General features: G+C 40.0%; 1 protein-coding gene across 2 annotated transcripts in view; it reads right to left on the reverse strand.

The window, feature by feature from the left end:
* Positions 1-19,660, reverse strand: part of LOC120716733 (potassium voltage-gated channel subfamily H member 1) — a 101,484-nt gene extending 81,824 nt beyond the window's left edge. The window contains exons 1-6 of one of the 2 annotated variants that reach the window (XM_040004336.1): positions 19,368-19,660; positions 14,897-15,020; positions 14,688-14,794; positions 6,841-6,969; positions 2,199-2,317; positions 1,110-1,502 (exon numbers count right to left, since the gene is read on the reverse strand). In XM_040004336.1, coding sequence (XP_039860270.1) covers positions 1,110-1,502; positions 2,199-2,317; positions 6,841-6,969; positions 14,688-14,794; positions 14,897-15,020; positions 19,368-19,440 — 945 coding nt within the window. In that variant the 5' untranslated portion in view covers positions 19,441-19,660. The remainder of the gene's footprint in view (positions 1-1,109; positions 1,503-2,198; positions 2,318-6,840; positions 6,970-14,687; positions 14,795-14,896; positions 15,021-19,367) is intronic. The other variant, XM_040004337.1, reaches the window with a different exon arrangement.
* Positions 19,661-21,475: the final 1,815 nt, after the last annotated feature.

A 21,475-nucleotide genomic window follows, 5' to 3' on the forward strand; every position in this document is an offset into this window, starting at 1 on the left:
GTAACCAACTTGTTAGCTGTGTGTAAGCCTATGTTAAACTGGAAGTTTATAACTGTTACATTTTATATGTATATTTTCTGTTGAGAAGTTACTATGCATTAAATAAGCCCAAGTCCTCTGTGGAATTGGGTTCGTAGCAAACTGCTTGAGTAAATTAAAATTCAGGCCAGTTTGCAAAGACTTAAAAACACATGAAGTAAAAAATAAAGTGAGTCTCTGAGATGAAAAATCCATTGTAGCTGCACTCTCACGTTAATGCTGAAAGAAAACACAAATAAAAGAATATGAGTTGGAAGCCGGCACTCTGTTCTACGAAAAGTCAAAATATAGCTGCTCCCATAGGCGTTTTCTCAGCAAAATTCTGTCATATCTCTTTTAGTCAAGGGACACCCAAATCATCACACTTCCACCTCTATGTTTGAGCTTTGATTCTACAAGCTGAAGTTTAAGGGCCTGTGCATAACATAGGAAACTTGTTATAAAGATAATACATTACATCTTGCTTTGTATACACTGTGCTTTCACTTGTCTTCTCTAGAAACTCCAGTTTCTCCCTCAATCAAAAATTAGACTAGGCTAAATACTTCCAGTCTTAACCCAAAAAATATTCAAATTCTAAAGAGTTCTATTTGCTGGTCAAACCCAAACATGACATAAATCAGCCAATTATATTTTTTTGGTTTCAAAGATTTGCATAACAAGAGCTCATTCTCAACAAATGTGATTTGAATTGCTAAAGGTTACAAATCACTTATAATCATTTAATACTGTTGTGATTATGGAAAGTCTTAATCAACCAAATGCCTTTGGATTTGAATGGAGCTGAATAATAGATTCATTGATAATTAAACACAGTAGTTATTTTCAATCTAAAACATCATCAACATATGTCCCTAAAATATCCCCAAATTCCAAGAGACTCAGTTGCACTGAACAGCTTATTAAGTCTGCTCAGCTTAGGTACTACACACTGATTAGTTTTAAATGATGACTCTGGTCTGTGACAGGAACCCAGTGTTCAATCATGACTGCAACCTCATGACTGAACAAAGAGGATGTAAAAACATAGCATTCATCTTAAATAAATTATAATAAAAATCCCCACAAACCTCATCCACATTCTCAAAAGCGTTGATAACATCATAAGGCAAGCAGGACAAGAGGTCGATGACAAACCAGGTTTTGACATAGTTCATGCGAATTAGTTTGGGATCAGAGATAACCTCTCCAGCTGGACCAACAAACGTAGTGTGGAAATTGAGGACAATGTCCACGAGGAAGATGACATCCACAATGCTGTCCACCACCAGCCACGTGACGTTGTTCTGCTTGGTCTTGAAGGAGACATTGTAGGGCACCATGATAGCAGTGTAGAATGTCAGGATGAGGATAACCCAGTCCCACGTGGTCTTGAAAAGGCAGTAGTGGAGAATGATGTGTGGTGGTGTCTTTGGGGTTTCCTGTTTGTACTGAGGCAAGATATCTGAACCCAGCTGGAGAACCTGCAAAACACACACACACACACACACACACACACACACACACACACACACAAAAGAGTTAGGCTGGGCTTAAAAGCAGAAAGAATATATTACCATAATGTGAACAAGAGATGCAGTATAGTACAACTTGTTTTTACCTAAAACTGTCCAGCCTGAGACTGAAATACTTTGCTAAACAGCACATTTGAGCTATCTTACAGTATTTTCTGTCCTATAGTAAGTAAGACATAACATTCAGCAATTATCCAGAAGTACCTGACTTAGTAGAAGTTCAACAAACATGATAAAGTATTTTTAAAAACTTATTTTGGGGCAACAAACCTTTTAGCTTAGCACAATTCTTCTTGTTATTTAGATGTATTTATCTCTATTTTTGGCATGGTGACTATTACAAATTTAATTCAGATAATTTTTTCAGCAAACTGACAAAATGAGCTCATAATCCTCTATCTTCTATAGATGGCTGATGTGTGACAAAAGATGTTTCTACAACTCTTTTTACTCCTGGGTTCCCTGTTTGTTTTTCTGTATTAATGTGTGTGCTTTGTGTGGCCCGCCCTCCTGCTACTGTGCCTGGCACACATTCTCATAATCACCTCCTCAACCCTTGCAGTACACATTCCCAGTGTTTTTTTTTGTTTGTTTGTTTTTTCATTAGGGAGAAAAAAGACCTTACTGTAGGGGAAATGGTGTTACCTCTGCCAGGCGTGAATGTTTATGAACATTCTCTCCTTTATGGACAGCTGGGGCAAGCTGCTGAAGAACTCCTCGACTGCTGGTTAGTGCACGAGTCAAACGAGCAAATTTACCCCACCCTGTCAAGGAGATAACACAACAGCATGAAGACACTGAAAACTTATCTTAACATTAAACATGATGAATGACTAAAACACTGCTGGATTTTGAAGCAACTAATGTTTAACCCAGTTAGCCATAGTAGGCTAGTTTTGTTGGTTTGGTTCTTTCCTTTTTTTTAAACAATTTTAAATATTCCAACCATTTAATGTTAAAGACGGATAGCTTTCCATGACAGCAAACCGTAGTGGTATGACCCAAAGTATAGTAACATCAACTGAAGTGAGACTTTCCCTAGGAAGGTATAAGGTATATGAATGGTCAGAATGGTTCATTTGTTATTGAAGGGCAAGATCAGAGAGGCTAAAGACAATTACAAGAGAAAGCTGGTTTGGAAACTCCAGCAGAACAGCATGAGAAAGGTGTGGAGTAGCAGGAAGACAATCACTGGATTCGGGCCAATTAACAGCAGAGGAGCTGGGGGCGGTAAGGACAGAGCTAATGAGCTGTATGTGTTTTTCAACAGATTCATCACTGCAATGAATGATCACCACCCTTCTGACTTGCCTCTAGTCAGCGTGTAATACACAGCTACACCACTCTTTCTCGCTCTCTTACCACCTGGCACCATTGCCCCTTGTAATAGTTCTGACACCCCTCCCCCACCTATCACTTTCACTCATGCCTGGGTTCAGAGACTAATGAGAAGACTCCACTCAAGAAAATCTGCTGGACCAGATGGGGTGAGTCCCTGTGTCTTCAAGACCAGCACCTTCATAAACTGTTCATGATGAGTCTGAGTATGCAGAGGGTCCCACTGCTGTGGAAGACATCATGCCTCATTCCTGTGCCAAAGACGCACAGGAAATGAGACACACTGGGGTCCCAGTGGCCCCCAGGATTTCAGACCTGTGGCACTAACTTCCCATGTCATGAAGACACTGGAAAGACTTATCCTTGACCAGCTCTGACCTATTGTCAAGCCACATCAGGATCCCCTTCAGTTTGCTTACCAGCTACAAGTACCTGGGAATCCCACAGGCAAATGGGAACCATAAAGAGGCTGCTAGAAAAACTGAACCCAACAAATACCTGCAGGGTCAGGGAAGTCCTGAGGTGTCAACTGAATGGGAGAACCGCATTCGGGCTATCAACAACTACGACCTGCTTGTGATCACATACCCTTCTGCAATAATAAGCTGGTCAAAGGAGGTAGAAGACACTGACATCAAGACAAGGAAGCTCCTTACCATGCATAGAGAGTTTCACCCCAAGTCCAGCACCCTGAGACTGTACACTAAGTGGAAGAAAGGAGGCCGGGGACTACTGAGTGTCAGTACCACAGTTCAGGATGAGACAACAAACATTCATGAGTACATCAGAAAAATGGCCACGACCAACTGCATGCTCAGTGAATACCTCAGGCAGCAGAAACCCAAGAAAGAGGAGGAACCATCATGGAAGGACAGATGCCTTCACGGTATGTGCCACCAGCAGATAGAGGAAGTGGCTGACATCCATAAATCCTACCAGTGGCTGGACAAAGCTGGACTGACAGATAACACAGAGGCACTAATCATGGCACCACAGAAACCAGCTCTGAGCACAAGATCCATAGAGGCTGGGGTCTATCACACTGGGCAAGACCCCAGGTGCAGGCTGTGTAAAGATACCCCTTAGACAATCTAGCACATAACAGCAGGGTGCAAGATGCTAGCAGGCAGGGCCATACATAGAACGCTATAACCAAGTGGCCGGCATAGTATATAGAAACATCTGTGCCGAATATGGCTTGGAAGTCCCGAGGTCAAAATGGGTGGTTGAGAATGACCTAGCTAAGATCCTGGGGACTTCCACAGACAGACAAAATGGCGATGGCTAACCAAACAGACATAGTAGTAGTGGAGAAGCAGAGGAAAATGGCCGTAGTGATAGATTAGGGGGGTCAGCAACCTTTAAGACCCAAAGAGCCATTTGGACCTGGTTTCCGCGTAAAAGAAAACACTGGGAGCCACAAATACGTTTTGAGATCTAAAATGAAGATAACACTGTATATACTGTTTTTTACCTTTATGCTTTGTGTGAACAACTAAGGTGTGTTACTTATGAAATCCATGAAGTGCTACAGAGAAAATTACATTTTATTTATGTCATTAACACATTTTGAACTCTTAAAGAAATATAACAAAAGGAAAGACAGCCAGCTGAACTAAAATGATCCAGCAAACAAAAGCTGTTGTGAGCCGCCACCCTTATATCGCCTTTGGGCTTTTGGAGCCTTGACCTGACTTTTAAAAAATAATTGGAAAAAAAGCACTATGCTGCTAAAAAATGAAAAATAGATATTTGCAAAATTCTGTCTAAATATGTATTTTACCTGGTTAATGTGTGTGGCGGGGCGTGGTCTGCAGCACCGCAGCAGGGGAGGCAGACGCACCTGAGCGGCACCCACAGTCACTCCTCACCGCCTTAACGTCTGTGCTCTCTATGCTGTTGTGTTGGTGTGTGTCGGGCTGTGAGCTGAAAAGCTACAGCCGGGTGTATGCGTATAGCAACCGTGTGTGAAAAGTGGTCAATAAAGAGATGCTGAAAAGCGTGTTCATGCAAACATCGTCGGGTCTGCCGTGATATGTTTACAATGGGACTTCTGCTCCTGAACCTCTGCGCACAGCGTCTGCAAATCGGGGCTGTACGAAGTGACTTTCATCTTTACGCAGGACTGTAAGCTGTCCTCTGTGAGGCGTGAGCGTGTTTGTTTTTAACATAGTTCACGCTGGAGAACAGCTGCTGACATAATGTGGATCCGAAGGTCCATAATTGGCCTACCTGGGGTTGAAAGTCTCGATAAATGCACGGCGTTTCGGCGGGTATACCGGCTTCTGCGAGTGTGACGCTTATTTTGAGCGATGAAAAAATAAAAGAATATAATTTTATTTTTATATTTCAATATCACAATAATCTTCCAATTTAGAACTACAAGTTAAAAAAAAAAGAACTAACATAAATAAAATACACTTCAGCTAAATACTTCTAATTTATTTTCCCAAACCACGAGGAGCCGCACTATAACGACTAAAGAGCCGCAGATTGCCGACCCCTGTGATAGATGTAGCGAAACCGAATGACAGCAACATCAGGAAAAAGGAAGTTGGAGAAGTTCCAATGACTCAGAGAAGAGCTTGAGAAGATATGGAGGGTGAAGGTAACAGTGGTCCCAGTGGTAATCGGAGCACTCGGTGCAGTGACTCCCATGTTAGGTGAGTGGCTCCAGCAGATCCCAGGAACAACATCCGAGATCTGTCCAGAGCAGCTCAGTCCTAAGAACAGCAAAGACACTGTGCAGCACCCTAAAGCTCCCAGGCCTCTTGCAGAGGACCTGAGCTTGAAGGATAAAGACCATCCACAGGGGGGAGAGGGGAATTTTATACATATGCATGTATACTCCAAGATGAGGATACACGCATCCTGGACAGGGAGGAACAGTAGTTTGAGCAAGGAGTCAAGGAGACCATTTACGTGAAGTGGGGAAAGACTATCTCTGAATTGAGGACGTTACATCTTTTACTATATTGCAATGCTGAGATTGTGACAATGTGCATATTAATAATCAAGAAACTGACCTCACAGCCCATCGTTCGTCAGTGGTGCTAGTTTCAGTAATCATACAAATGTACTCTCTATAAGGTTGGGGAAACTTGCATTCAGCTAAAACCGAAGAAGTTGCTTGGATAAATAAGGAAACACTGAAAATACTATGTCCAGATTAACAGAATCAACTCTTCTGAAAGTTAGCTAAAGTGTACTCTTGAGTAAGGACAGTATTTTATCCTGCGATGTTGTGGAAGAAGAGATGAATTGTCAATCTCCAGTAATGCCCCAAAGTTTCGATAGTGGCACCACTGCCATTTTTTTTATTTATTTACCTTACCTAAGGCTGAGGCTTATAGAGTTCTGTGCATTGTTCCTCTTCAATAAATGCCCAAATGTCAACAGAAGAAATGATTTTCTGAAACAGGGTGATACATCAGTATTTATGAATTCCTGTTCATATTTGAGATTTCTGTCTCGTCACTTTTCCCAAGTAAGCTCACAATACTTTTACACATCTTTCTTCTTCAATATAGTAAATATTTATGCTCAGTAGATGACTTTGAGTGGATGCGAATGAAGGCTAAGGTGATCCTTATAGGATAATAGCTTTTTGACCCTTTTACACTTCTGGCACACTTGCTGTTGGGGCTGTCTATGTTATGAGTTTTGGGGTTTTTGGTTCTTTCTAGAGTTTTATTTATTTGAAAGAGGATTATGTATTGTTGGAATTGAGCTGTCAGCCATTTCCTAATGTTTATATGTCTATGTTTATTTTTTCCCTACACCTGGTAAAATTTCCTTTGATATTGTTATTTCAAGTCTATAGTTTTGAGTTTCTGTTTTTTATATCCTTAGGTTAATCCAGCTGTGTGCTCCTATTCTGTTCCTTCAGCCTTTTCTATGTTTGTCTTTTATCTCTGTCAAGATTACCCACACTTTGGAACCAACCCACCTTTAGAAGATTCATCCTCAATCGGTTGCTTGAAGGCAGTGATGTCACTGAAAGTGCAGAGAAACAGGACAACTTTGTCCTGCTCATTTCTGATTGGGGCAATCTTCATGAAAAACCAAACTGGCATCCCTGCGGAACAGAACAGGAAGTAAAGCACTGTTTCTCACAACAACAATCTGTCAACAAGGAAAATATAATAACGCAAAATTAAAATAAAATTTTAAAAAAGAATAACAAGTAGACAACAATTTATTTGTGATTTGTACTGTTTCACTGCAGTACTACATTTCCTCTGGGCATTGGCATGTTGACATGATGGTGTCAAAAATTCAAGTAACCATCGGTGGGACCACTCCATTTTAAATATCCAATTTAAAAATTTATTGTACAAAAAGGTTCTTTTAAACAATATAATTCTGATATCGACACCATCTGATAATATTGTGTGTATGCGGTCTACAACCTAAATGTTTTTTGTTCACACTCTCTGAAGTTCAGTGAGTGATCACATGCACCGTAACCCACTGCTATATCGGTAAATCAACAACTTTATGCCTAAAGCTGTATATACACCTGCTAGTCACTTGCAATGTAATGTATTTACTACCACGTCATATGCATACAAAGGTCTGCTAATCCTTTTTGTCTATACAATATAATTTGTTACAGCATCTGGATATCACTACATTATTTAACTGCTCCCCAGCCTGCCCTAACTTACAGTCCAGTGGAAGACTCCAAATTGCTGTTAGGTTACAATAATACTAACAGAACACTACAGGGCTTAATACTGAAGCTTGTTTACCTGTTAGGGACAAGTGAATTTTTCAGTGGATAAGTAGAATAGAAATTTCTTTTCATTATCAAATACTAATACTGCAGATTTTCATATTATTTACTAATCACTAGTTTAAATTTACTCATCATCCACATAGAAATTCTCCAATTGTCATTTTACTACAAGAGTTTGTGTATAGATATTAAAGTTTATTCATTCATATACCGCAAAATCACAACAATTGCCTCAAGACCCCCATGATAAATATATAAAATGTAAGGAAATTTGTGTTTGGCAGAGCTGAAATGGGACAAAAAAAAGCCCTGGCATTTCTGGTTCAGACGGCAATATATGTAATGTATATATGTATATATTTCATCTTGTTTGATCTATTGAAACAAGTTGGTAATCTGTGATACTCTCCCTTCATAATTATGTTTCTCCATCTATTTTCTTACCACATTAATTTCACTTTCTCCATCTCTTCTTCACTTCTCCACAGTTGGTACTAGCAGGGGTGCCTCCAGAATTTTTTCATAGGGGTACATGCAAATATTGGGGGGTAGCACCAAAAACAGAATTTCATGGCTTTTTTTTATGTTGTTGTCAAATATAAGTTACTTGAAAAATTTGGCAATAGAAAAAAAGAATATGTATAGAGTTAATTTCCTGCTATTAAAGTTGATATCATTGAAAATAGGTACATATGAAAACCAAATAAGATTTTGAAATCCATAATATTCTGTTTTAATTGATCGATTGATTGATTGAAGCAGAAGCTGCTTCTATAAGTGGGAGGGATCTAGCAGAGGTGGAGGATAAACCTAACCTTGGTGTCTATTGTCTTATGTAGTCTGAGAGTTGACTGAATGTAGAGTGGGCATTGTTTGTCCTCTGCGGTGGGGACAGGTGGGCCGCCCTGTGCTCTATGGGGCTTGGTGGTGCTGCTGCTGTGGGCCCTGGTCTGGATTGGTCCAGGCCCCCTGCCCTTGGTGGATTTCAGGGAACAGGGATGCCCATGGGGGTCAGCAGGGGAGCTGGCTCCAAGAATAGGGTACTTTGCCCCCACTGCCAATCCTTTCCGCCCCATCCGCAATTGCATCTCTCCTCCCGCTCCTTCACACCACCACACATGCAGGGCCTTGAGGTACAGGTGCGTCACTGAGGTGCAGGGGAGTCATATGTCCTTTTTCCTCTCCAGGCCACCTGCGCCTCAATTTTATTCCACCACTTAGAGGCTCACATTACTTCCACTCTCATGACGCATACATATTGGGCCTTGGGGATGGGCGTCCAAAAGACGGTCTGTTTATTTTGCTTCACCTCTGGTGCTGGTGCTCTCAATTTTAAATACATGTAGACATTGAGGGTTCTTGGGAGGGGCTGTGCTGACACCAGCTGCTGAGTATATGTGAAATGAGGGTGGGAATGTATGTTTGTTTGTATCTGAGTGTGTGCCTGTTTGTCTATGTGTAGAGTGCGGTCTTAGACTCCACCTCTCTCGGAACATCTCAAATAACTAATAAACTAATAAACTATGACAGTCAAATTGACCACTATAGCAATCTGATGGGCTTTTTTCTTGGCCTTCAGACAATAATGCTGATTGAAACAGTGCTGGATAGAACAGGCAAAAAACACAAAACAAAAAGAAAAATGATAAATGAATTCTCACAAAAAAGAAGAAAAATGTTGAGGAAAGACAAATAAGTGTTAGATCTTGTAAGGGTGTGGACTGTTGCCTGTCTCTATGTTGGACCTGAGATGCACCAGTGATCTGTGTTGGCATCTGCTTTTCTGCAGCCCTATTACATTAATACCAGGATTGAACAGGATGGCTTGGTGCTAGCAGCAGCAGCTTTCTGTGACTGTGGGGCCTGTTTTTTTTTTTTTTGTTTGCCACTTCTTCCACACTAAACTTTTTCTACAAGAAACGTGAGACAACAGCGAAGGTAGGGGAGGCGCCGGTCATATTGAGAGATTTAATTGGGAAATCCACTGTCAGTAATGAAAATGAACCAACGAGCTGCTATCAGTGCTTGTACGGTTGCTACGCAGCAGCCCTTCAGGCTGGCACATCGGCCCAAAAGTGCGATGGCCCACCAGGAAAATGCCTGGTATGCTAGACCAGCCCTGGTGTTTTTTCAGTTATCTTTGTTGTAACCATCCTTCTTCTTATATTGTTGGAAAGCCTGTTTATTTCCCCCTAAATTGTGCCACATTTGTAAGGAAAACACATATGAAAATGGAAAATGCGCAGTTGCCAAACCTTCTCTGCCAATGCCGAGCAGCTGATTCTACTGTATACTGTTACACTAGGTGCTGACAATTAGGTACCTGATTGGTGCATGATACGCAGCAACTGTAAGCATGGTCCCTACTACAGTGGTCAGTTGAATTCATTTCAATTTAGTTTTATTTATATATTATTACTTTTGCTGCAGCATTTTCGATCAACTGAAGGCTTTTTGGGGAGTTTTTAAGACAACCTGACAATAATGAATTATTGTCCAGCCTGGAAGAAATAAATGCATAAAGTAGTTTTCTCATACAAAATATTTCTAATTTTAGACATATTGTGCAATCAAAAGAAAACAGTTTAATATGCACACTGAAGAACATACTGTGGTCAAAAAAGATTCATTTAAAAATGATTCTTTACACTGTTACTGGAGGCCAAGGTAATGCCATTCAGACTAAGTATCTGGTTAGAAACCATGTTTCAAAATTCTTTAGGGCAGAGCACAATAACCTCAGTTTTATCTGAATCCAGGTCATCCAGGTCTTTATGTTTTAAATACATTCCTATAGTCTAGCTAATTGGTGTGTGTGGTGTCTGTCTTCATGGATAAAGCTGGGTATCATCTACCTAGCAATGAAAACATATGCTATGTTCTCTAATGATACTGCCTAATGGAAGCATGTGTAATGTAAAGAGAAGTGGTCTTAGCACGGAACCCTGAAGTGGAGTGGAGAGGATGGAAAAACGGACCTGCAGTCCAGATCTCAGTGCTATTGAACACTTATGGGATTGCCTTGGGTGTGCTGCTTGTGCCAGATTGGCCAATACAAATGCACTGGCGACTTGTGGCAAACACTGGGATGCCATCCCACAGCAAGCTGGCCAGCATGAGCAGTAGTGGTTTTTGATACGGGCGACACAGGCGGTTTCCCGGGGCGGCATCGTGGTGGGGGGCGGCATCACAGGCATCAGGAAAAAAAAAATTGCTCGTACTCATGCTGCCCCGACATCATGCCAGCGCATAGTGGGAATGGCATAGGCACCGATCGGTTTTCTATCGCCCATTTGCTGGGAGTAAGGGCGCCCTCCATTTGCGAGGTGCACCTGCTGCTTGCGGCACAGGGAGGAGAGGGGGGGGGGGGGTGGCGTATTCTCCGGCTGGCTGGAGCAGCATCTAATAACCAATTCGCAAAATAACACAAAATAAAAACAAACCAACAAACACGAAAACACCAGACATCATGATACAGACTTATAATGTGCACTGATGTTTTTTCGAAATTCTATAAGCGAAAAGTGAGCGCGAGAGCCCTCGGTGCGCCTGCTCGCTGCTGAAGTCAAAGTAAACTTTATTGTCATCTCCGCTACATACAGTCCAGTATATAGAGAGACGAGACGACGAGGCTCCAGTTACAGCAGTGCAAGTAAACAAACAATAAGAAGAAGAAGAGTAAGAAAATAAATATACAGATTAGGACTAGGGGTAAAGGGATCAATAACAATTTATAATTTATAGTTTGATGATTTAAAGTCTCACACACAACCCGTCAAAAGGGGAGGGGGCCCTGCTGCTTCCAAATAGAGCACATTTCATTCATAATGTTGTAAATCCAAATCCATTATGTATTCATGATTTGAATCCTGGAATCCCAGAAATAAACCCTAGACAAAGTGAATCTGTGAACTAAGGTGAAGGTTATGTTGTGGTGATCCTCAGGTTGGGGGATGGGTGTTCATACTGGAGTGCAAAATTAAAACCAATGGGAGATGGACAAGAAAAGTTCAAAGCCATCAGGTCCTCAGTTTAGAAAAAAGAGAAAAGAAGAGGAGGAGAAACGAGCAAAAGACAGAGGTAAGCAGATGTGTCGTTGGATAATGTCATGTATCCTGAAACAATCAGAATCTTTATTAATCCCTAAGGACACTATATGGGTTACAGTTGTTCCAAGAAGAAATGGTAAAAATATTAACAGTAACAGACTAAACTCCAAATAATACATTATGTTACAGATTTTAATATTAATTAGTCAGTGTCAGTTGTTGATTTGTCCTGTTCTCATTGTATGACGAGTTATGATGGCTGTTTGGTAGCCGTTTGCATACTATGCTACTATGCATACTCTCTCTCTCTTCATATGTGTGTGTGTGTGTGTGTGTGTGTGTGTGTGTGTGTGTGTGTGTGTGTGTGTGTGTGCAACCCAGTACAATTCACCAATTCGGTACAATCCTTAACGTGTGTGTGTGTGTGTGTGTGTGTGTGTGTGTGTGTGTGTGTGTGTGAGGGGGGGGGGGGGGGGGGCAGAGGTTAGTGTTCGCCCAGGGCGCCAAACAGGCTAGGACCGCCACTGAGCATGAATGAGGATGAATAAACTGTTGAACTCTTAATATGTCTTGTTTCTTTAGACTAATCATCCAACCACCAAAAAGGAGTCAATTGGAAAATAACCTGTTTGGCATTGGCAGAGATGATATGCCAAGGTTTTCATTGATACAACCCACATACTCAACTCTGCTGCTCAACAAACCAATTCAATTTCCTTATAAATGTTACACCATTTAGAGGAAATGTGTTTTCCAATGGTATAAAATCTACTGCCAAGAAGCACTGTTACAACAAAGAAATATTCAATAATGGCAAGTGCCTAAAAATGGAATGTTAAATGCTGCATCCCATGGAAAGACCAATTGCAAGCTTTGAACTTGAAAAGTAAACGTATGCGATCTGCAGCGATACATAGCTCAGTGGCATTAGCTTGATATCTTCTATTCTAATTATGTTATTTGCTCCCAAATAGAGAGATTTAAATTTCACCGATAACTTTCTATCCAGGCAGAAAAAAAAGAACAATATTTTTTTCACTGATCCTTTACACAAAACAACCCCTAACTATACAACTTGTCACCAACAGAGAAAAAGATAACGGGGGAGCCAAAAAAGCCCAGTGTTTCTGTTGATATGCAGCCTCCAGCAGCCTTGACCTATTGCAGCATACCTAAACAAGTGTTCTGGGTCAGCTGATCCAACCATAAATTTTATCAAAAAGGAAAGTTGTATAGTATAATCTTACAACTTAGAAGAATCAATACCATTTTAAAACCAAAGTCTTGTTAAATACTAAGTTATTTTGTATGATGTGTGAAGTTTGCTTTAGGTGGTGTTATGCTTATAAAAATATATAAAAACACAGAAATAAAAAATAAAGGAACCTTCACCTTCTGAATTCTTTATCAAATACGTTTTGGGTTTTTTTTTTGTTTACTGGCAAAAGTTGTTTGCAAATGTAATAGGCTAGGTCAGGGGTCAGCAACCCGCGGCTCCGGAGCCGCATGCGGCTCTTTAGTCTTTATTTTGCGGCTCCGGGTGGTTTGGGAAAATAAATTATAAGTATTTAGCTGAAGTGTATTTTATTTGTGTTTAGTTCTTTTTTTTTAAACTTGTAGTTCTAAATTGGAAGATTATTGTGATTTTGAAATATAAAAATAAAATTATATCTTATTATTTTTTTCATCGCTCAAAATAAGCGTCACACTCACAGAAGCCGGTATACCCGCCGAAACGCTGTGCGTTTATCGAGACTTTCAACCCCAGGTAGGCCAATCATGGATCTTCGGATCCACATTATGTCAGCGGCTGTTCTCCACCGTGAACTACGTTAAAAACAAACACCGCTCACGCCTCACAGATGACAGCTTACAGTCCTGCGTAAAGATGAAAGCCCCGATTTGCAGACGCTGTGCGCAGAGGTTCGGGACCAGAAGTCTTATTGTAAACATGTCACGGCAGACCTGACGATGTTTGCATGATCATGCTTTTCAGCATCTCTTTATTGACCACTTTTCACACACGGTTGCTGTAGCATACAGCCAGCTGTAGCTTTTCAACAGCAGAGAGGGCACAGACTTTAAGGCAGCGAGGCGTGATTGCGGGTCCCGCTCAGGTGCGTCTGCCTCCCCTGCAGCGGCGCTGCAGACCACGCCCCGCCACACACATTAACCAGGTAAAATACATATTTAGGCAGAATTTTGCAAATATCAAAATTTTTTTTGCAGCATAGTGCTTTTTTTTTCAATTATTCTTTAAAAGTCAGGTCAAGGCTCCAAAAGCCCAAAGGCGATATAAGGGTGGCGGCTCACAACAGTTTTTGTTTGCTGGATCATTTTAGTTCAGCTGGCTGTCTTTCCTTTTGTTATATTTCTTTAAGAGTTCAAAATGTGTTATTTACATGAATAAAATGTCATTTTCTCTGTAGCACTTCATGGATTTCATAAGCAACACACCTTAGTTGCTCTGTGGATTCTTTTAAAAAGCAGTTAAAAATATTCTGTTCAAACAAGCCTTTTGTTGATCTACGTATTTTACATTCTTTACATTATTTACATTTGATCTTTTACATTATGTATAATGTCTATTGATTGTATTGTTTATTTTAATATTTGTGTACAGCGCTTTGTGACTGCCTGTCTGTGAAAAGCACTTAATAAATAAACTTTACTTACTTTAGTTGTTCACACAAGGCATAAAGGTAAAAAAAACAATATATACGGTGTTATCTTCATTTTAGATGTCAAAAAGTATTTGCGGCTCCCAGTTTTTTTTTTTTGCGTGGAAACCAGGTCCAAATAGCTCTTTGGGTCTTAAAGGTTGCTGACTCCTGGCTAGGTAATTAAAAGGCTGTGAGCTTTTAGCATGGTGTGTCCCAGATTAGCATATATACAATTTCTAGATTTCTTGAGATCCTTAGGTATCTGGGTTTTTGAGGAAGCAGCTCATACAAACATTTTTGGATGCAGCTTACACGGTCATATCCAGTACTATTAAATACTCACGGTTTTTCTTGTACATCAGAATCTCAAAAGAGTTCATCTCGTAGTTCTCAAAGGTCTGTCGAACCTTCTCACTCATTTCCTTGTCTGTCAGCTCTCCATACATGAAGCTGCAGAGGAAAACCAAGTATTTGCATTGATACAGTACACATTTACTTGAGACAATCAGTCCTCAATAATCCATGCGGTGGTATCCATGTGTGTTGTGGTACCTGCAGGTGCTGCTCTTTTGCATGACCTCAGCACGATGGTAGCCAGAGAGTTTACAGAAGCCATCATTGCTATAGACGATAGGCCACTCCACGATCTGAGCGTTTCCCAGCACAAAATTGGTATCTGACCACAGAAACCAGTAAGTGATAATCTGCCCTACTTCGCAACATCACATGACTGAAAAATTATATGAATCCAGCATACACAATATTTCTCCACATTTCACGAGGGCTACAACAACTAGTTTAAAAAATGCCCATTGCAGCCTTCCAGAGTCCACATTATTCTGATAAAATATTTTGGTTGTTCAATAGCACCAAACTCAATAGAGAAGCTAAGTTAAGCTAACTATTATGTAAGTAATTATTGCTAATCAATTAAGTGGTAAATTAAACTAATAAATAATTGCCTCACTTTTACACCTGTAAAATCAGTGTTAAACTAATTATGATGATTCTTTTTATTTAATAACCAACTGGCCTACACTTAATACCTGTGCTATTAAAAGACAGTCATTTTTCAATTCAGTTCAATTCATGATAATTTATAAAGTGCCAAATCACAACAGTGTCCTCCAAGTGCGTTTTATTGTAAGGTTGGGACCCTCCAATAACAGAGGGGAAACCTCTAATAGTGGATGGGAATTAATAAGAATTTATCAATTCCAATACCATTATTATTGGTATCGATAAGTGATATTACTTATTGATTCTCTTACTGATTTGTTTGTTACCTGTTGAAGTTCAGGGTCTAGTTGCTGGACCAGGGATGGGATTCACTCAGCTTTAAAATCACTCTAGGTTTTTAGCTAGCTTAGTGTTAGCATGTTGTCTGTGCAGGTACTTGCAAAGAGCCGAATTTGTGTTGGCAGCAAAATGTGTTTGTCCTGGATGGAGGTTCCACTTACTCTTGTATTTTTGTCCTTTTGTGAATTAAAAATAAAAGTAATGTCTATATCCACCTTTAAGAATGTGCCAAAATCAGCTGATTGTAGTACAAGTGGAATCAATGAGCAGGCACACAGACTAACAGTTCAAAGGAATTGAACTCCTGGGAACTGGTTCTTGATTCCCATCCCACCCCCAACAATCAGATGTTCTATGAGGAAATAAGGCGACGGCAGAAAAGAAAAACTCTTTTTTTTCTGCCCCACATTCTACTTTTACCTCAGGAACCAGAGGCTAAGAAAGTAATTAAGTAAGTAACATTTATTTATAAAGCACTTTTCACAGATAAAATATGGATGGTAAAATGGGGCCTGATTATTCAAGACCTTACATAAGGAGAAGGACGTTGAAATTTGATTCTGGATTTAACACGAAGGCAATGAAAAGAAGCTACTATGGGGAAAATACTGTCTTGCTTGTTACTTCCTCTAAGTACTCTAAGGAGCTTGGAAAGAAAAGCGTCTGGACTTCTTTATGTTCTCTCTGTTGAGGTCAGGAAAGCGATTCCGCTCCCTGAAGACCAACACAGAGAGACTGAGGAGGAGCTTCTTCCCGCAGGCGATACGGTCTCTCAATCACACCACCACACAGTACTGACCCACACATATAGTTCTTACACACACACTGGACATTCTGGACTTTGTTTTTGCACAACACTGGTCACTATATTCTTCATTTCCGGTTAATACTTGTACAGCTGCTGTTATTGTGTATATATTTATTTATATTTCTTCATACATTCTTATATAGTTCTATATTGTGTATTTTGTTGTACAGTTATTTTATTTTCAACTTTAATTTATATATTTTATCTTATTCTTCCCAGTTAAATTTACCCTTCATTCTAATTTGTGTTGTACAGTTATTTCATTTTTAACCTTAATTTATATTTTATTCCTTCCTAGTTAAATTTACCCTTTTTAATTTTTCATATTTATTTCCTATCTTATTCATAGCCTTTCCTTTTTTTTGTTTTCTTTAGGTCACGAGCAGTTGTCCAAGCATTTCACTACATATCGTACTGTGTATGACTGTGTACGTGACAAATAAAATTTGAATTTGAATTTGAATTTGATTTGATTTGATTTTAAGTTGCTTGAAGACGTTTCGCCTCTCATTGCTCTCAGGCGGTGGTTTACGACACTAATTGTCTGCCATCTATAATCCAGTTTTGAGATCCCTTCCCAGATGCCTTAACGCCCACTCACATCCTGGGCCATCTGACCTCAGGAAATCACATGATAGGGTGGGGCTAGGTTTCACAATGAGCTCACCCGAAACCTTGGCTGATTGTGACCTACACCCATTTTCACACCTTGGCTCATGTGATTAGGTAGAGGATCATTATTGGGTCAATTGTCCCTCGTGGTGGGTTACTTCCACAGATCTTAAATCTGGGACTCTCCACCATTTGACCATAGAACTGAAGAAGCTTCTCGGATGAGAGGTGAAACGTCTTCAAGCAACTTAAAAAAGTCCAGACGCTTTTCTTTCCAAGCTCCTTAGACTACGATGACCTGGATGACTGATAACCTTCACGGACATCTTCCTCTAAGTACTCTATTTTTCTTCTGTTATTGTCTTAGGGTCTTTACAATATAAAAGTGCCTTGAAGTGACTGTTGTAAATTGACATCATATAAATATAATGAATGAAAACTCAAGTCATTAAAGTTGCTTATCTTTTCCAGCATGGTCATGGTCTTGGCACTGGATTTAGTGTGCTGCATTCCTTCTTGAGTCTTCATGAATGTCTTTTGTTAATATATAATTAGAGATGCAGTTACCCCATTTTACTGAATAATGGCTGGTGTAATTCAAAGCATGTCTAGAGGACCTTCCTAGCATTTAAATTAGTGCCTGGTGATATGAAAAAAAAAAATCCATCCATCCATCCATTTTGCAAGTATCTTTTCGATACCAATGCAGCACATTTACATTTCCTAGTATAAGCAACAATGGGATAAGTCTGGGCATTTCTGAGAGAGCACTAGCAGCAAAAAAGGGATTTACTTTAACAACCAGTACTTTGCAAAACATTCAAGAAAATTGTTTCTTGTGAAACTTGGAACCACAAACTGATTATTATTATTATTATAAATGTAGAGTAGTGTCAGTTTGAATTAAGGCAGCTGAGTAATTTTATTCAATTCAGTGAGATGTGATGGTAATGTTAGCTTACAGCAAAGGTAAATGTAGTATGTTACTATACAGGCTGTGATTTAGTAAAATAATTATTCCCCCCGATTAGTGTGGCTTTAGTTAAAGCAAATACGCCCATAGAGAGCAGCGAGTAACAATTAGAAAATTTTCTTAGTTTTATAGTGTACATATTATTATTGATGCAATTTGCACTTATGTACTTTTGCTGTTTTTAAGTGACTTCATTTGTACTTTTCTTTGTTTTTAGAAGTAGGGTGGACCCTGGATAACTGGTTTCTTTCTCTTGTTACAGGCCTACACACCACTGCTGTCTTGTACCCTTTGTTGCTTTGTTGCCGTCGTGTTTGACTGGCATCGATTGGTTCCTTGTTTTATAGTGCTTTAGTGTTAACAGTTTGTTATATTTTAATCATGCTTTTAGTTGTACTGCTGATAATTGTATTTTAAACGGTATGTGTGTGTGTGTTTGTATTCCTGTATATAATATTTCCTGAGTTTTGTGTTCTGTATTGCTTGATATGCATGTTTATTTTAATTTTCTTTAGTGAAGACACAGCTGCTTGCAGGGGGAGGGGGGCTAGGCACGTGTGGTGGAATTCCCTTTTGTGGATTGGAGTGTACATACCGGGAAACAAGTATAACGGGCCATTTAACTTGCAGTGAGAGTGGCAGTGAGGATTTCAGAAAGATTGCACGGGTGAGTGATTGGTGGCACCCTTGGTCCCTCCTCCCTGTAGGTTGCCTTCAAGTGGCTAGTCTCCACCATTTTAGTTAACTATTTTCTTGAGCTGCTATTTTAACTAGGGGCAGCATCATGGCAGTGAACCTGGTCCTTTAAAGTAATGTTTATTAATAAAGTGTCTTAACGGTTTGGTACTGTCAACCCTGCTATTTAGTTTGTTTTTATTCTCTGCAGCTCTAAATTGGTAGTTGTTTATCCAATAAACTTTGCTCTATGAAATTGATTTGCCATACCCCTACTGGTTAATAAGGAGCCTATGTGCCTTTTGTAACTGTTACAACGTGTGAATATATATATATATATATATGTGTGTGTGTGTGTGTGTGTGTGTGTGTGTGTGTGTAGGGAAAGTGAGGGAGAGAGGGAGAGCGAGAGAGAGAGAGAGAGAGGAATAGCCATCACTGAAAGTAAAGAGCTACCATAATAAATTTAAACCATAATTACTTGTGGTTTCAGTACTACTTGGGTTTTTAGCAATTGCCCGTGTGTGTTTATGTGTTTATGTGGCTATGCCTGAAGGCGAAATGAGCAACAAAATCACAAAACATTATATATAAGAAATATATTATCACCATTTGAAGCCAGGTGCAGAATAGATCAGAACCGGATCGTATCTTACCGTTGGACCGGCGGACGATGTTCTCTAGAAACGTGTTCTGAGGGGCCACGAGACCCCGCCGTCCTCTCGCCATCCTGCCGTCCTTCTGCAATGAGCAGAACGAGCTGCTTCCTGCCGCTCACATATTACATATAAACACGAGCTTCGCACGCTGTATAGTATGTGCTTGTGCTCGCTCTCTCCCCACCTCAGCAGGCTCGCTATTGGCAGATTATTGCTGCACAAGCTTCGAGATGGGCCAGAGACTGGCTGTGATAGAGCGAGCTTCAAACATATGTGGGGAGAGAGGGTGGATGCCAGAGGAGTGAGAGAGGCGTATTGATGCTTTATACAGTGAGCATTACATTATCATCACGTCACTGATTGTAATTAAAAACACTGCAGACATAATATTTCGGTATTAAGAAAACGTACCACAGTAAGTAATTGCACCTGTAGTGAAAACAAATGTGTGTTGTTTTTTTTTACTTTATGCTGAAAATGTAAAGTGGGGCCACCTAAACGGAACCAATGTGCTTCAAAGTGTTGCACCTGGGTTTCCCGAGGTGAGGGATTTCGCTCGCTTTTCCAAAGAGAAATAGTTTTCAAGTCTTCAGCCCTCTGGCAGGTTCACCGTTTTTTCTAAGTGAAAAAACTTAGAAATACAGTGAAATCTCTCTCTCTCTCTCTCTCTCTCTCTCTCTCTCTCTCTCACACACACACACACACACACACACACACACACGAGGACTACGTTTGTAAGCTATACCGCATTTCTACTGTACCGAGTTTGCGGCCATGTGATCGTAACTGGAAAAGGCACTATGATATTGTGATAGTGCGCATTTATTTTCGGCACGACAGCTGTGCCATTTGTCTGTTTGTCCCATTTTAATAAACCACAATTTCGGCTGGCTGGGTCGACATGAGATTGAACCTTATGGATTAAGAATCAGATGATACCCAAGATCATATGTGTCTTACAATAGACGAGCGAATACTTGAATGCATATATAAGAACACATTCACATGAGATACAACTTATCTGGAAAGTATGTTTAAAAGATGTTCAGTTTGTGAATTTATTTATTCATGTTGGTGTAACTGCAATTTACTGATCTTGTCAAAGGAGAAATAGAGTGAAATAAAATAGATTTATATTTAACACAAAATGAAGCCTACGTGTTATTAGTTCTACAGGTGTTGAGTACTAGTGGTACAGATTTGATAAAGAAGTTATTGATACAGAGGCTGTGCTGTAAATAAGAATGTTTCCATTTTACCAATAACTGAATGCCCGTTTAATGGCGATTACTGTAAAAATCAATTTATTTCATTAAAAAAGGCCTAATAACTTTTTGACAGAAGATTAGCAGGCTATGCTGCTTGTTTTTGGAATTTTTCTTATAGTGCAAGTATTTTGTGACTTTTTTTCCATCTTGTTCAAAAGTTTTATTCAAAGGTTTTAGAGAAGAGCGCTCTCTCTTTCTCTCTCTCTTTCTCTCCCTCTCACCCTTCCTCCCCAGGGCTGACAGAGTTGTTGCCATGGTGAAGTGGGAGGAGTTGTCTGCTCTTATCTTGCAGGACAAGCCCAGTGCAGAAGATGAAACATGACCAAGGGATGGACAAAGACCATAAAGGGAGGGCCAAGTTTAAACCCTTGCCTTGGCCCAACTTTTTTAACCAATCACATTAATGCCTTTATTGTTCCATATTACAAAAATTCTGTTCAATAGGCAGTGGCATCCTTTCTAGTTTGTCTGATGCCAATAAATACTTAATAATCAATTGTGAAAACTTGAAAATGGTTTGGCAGTCCTCACTACTTTGCAGGCATTTGTGGTGCATAGCACTGGCATTACTGTACTGGTCAAGATATTCTCCACAATGCAGCTGTAGACACTGCTGAGGATTTTAGGCAACATACCAGACTACTTGGTATTACACGTCCTCACTGATGTAGATACCCAAGCAGCTTACCCTCTCCACTTCCAGCTCCCAGATGACCGGTGGCAGGTGGAATCTCCTCTTCTTGCACTATGATCTCTTTTGTCTTGGCTGTGTTGAGAGTGAGGTTGTTGTTCTCGCACATAGACATCAGACCTCCCTTCTGTAGGTTGCTTTGTATG

The sequence above is a fragment of the Simochromis diagramma genome, unplaced genomic scaffold (assembly GCF_900408965.1).
Source record: "Simochromis diagramma unplaced genomic scaffold, fSimDia1.1 OVJJ01000565.1, whole genome shotgun sequence".
Classification (NCBI taxonomy): Eukaryota; Metazoa; Chordata; class Actinopteri; order Cichliformes; family Cichlidae; genus Simochromis; species Simochromis diagramma.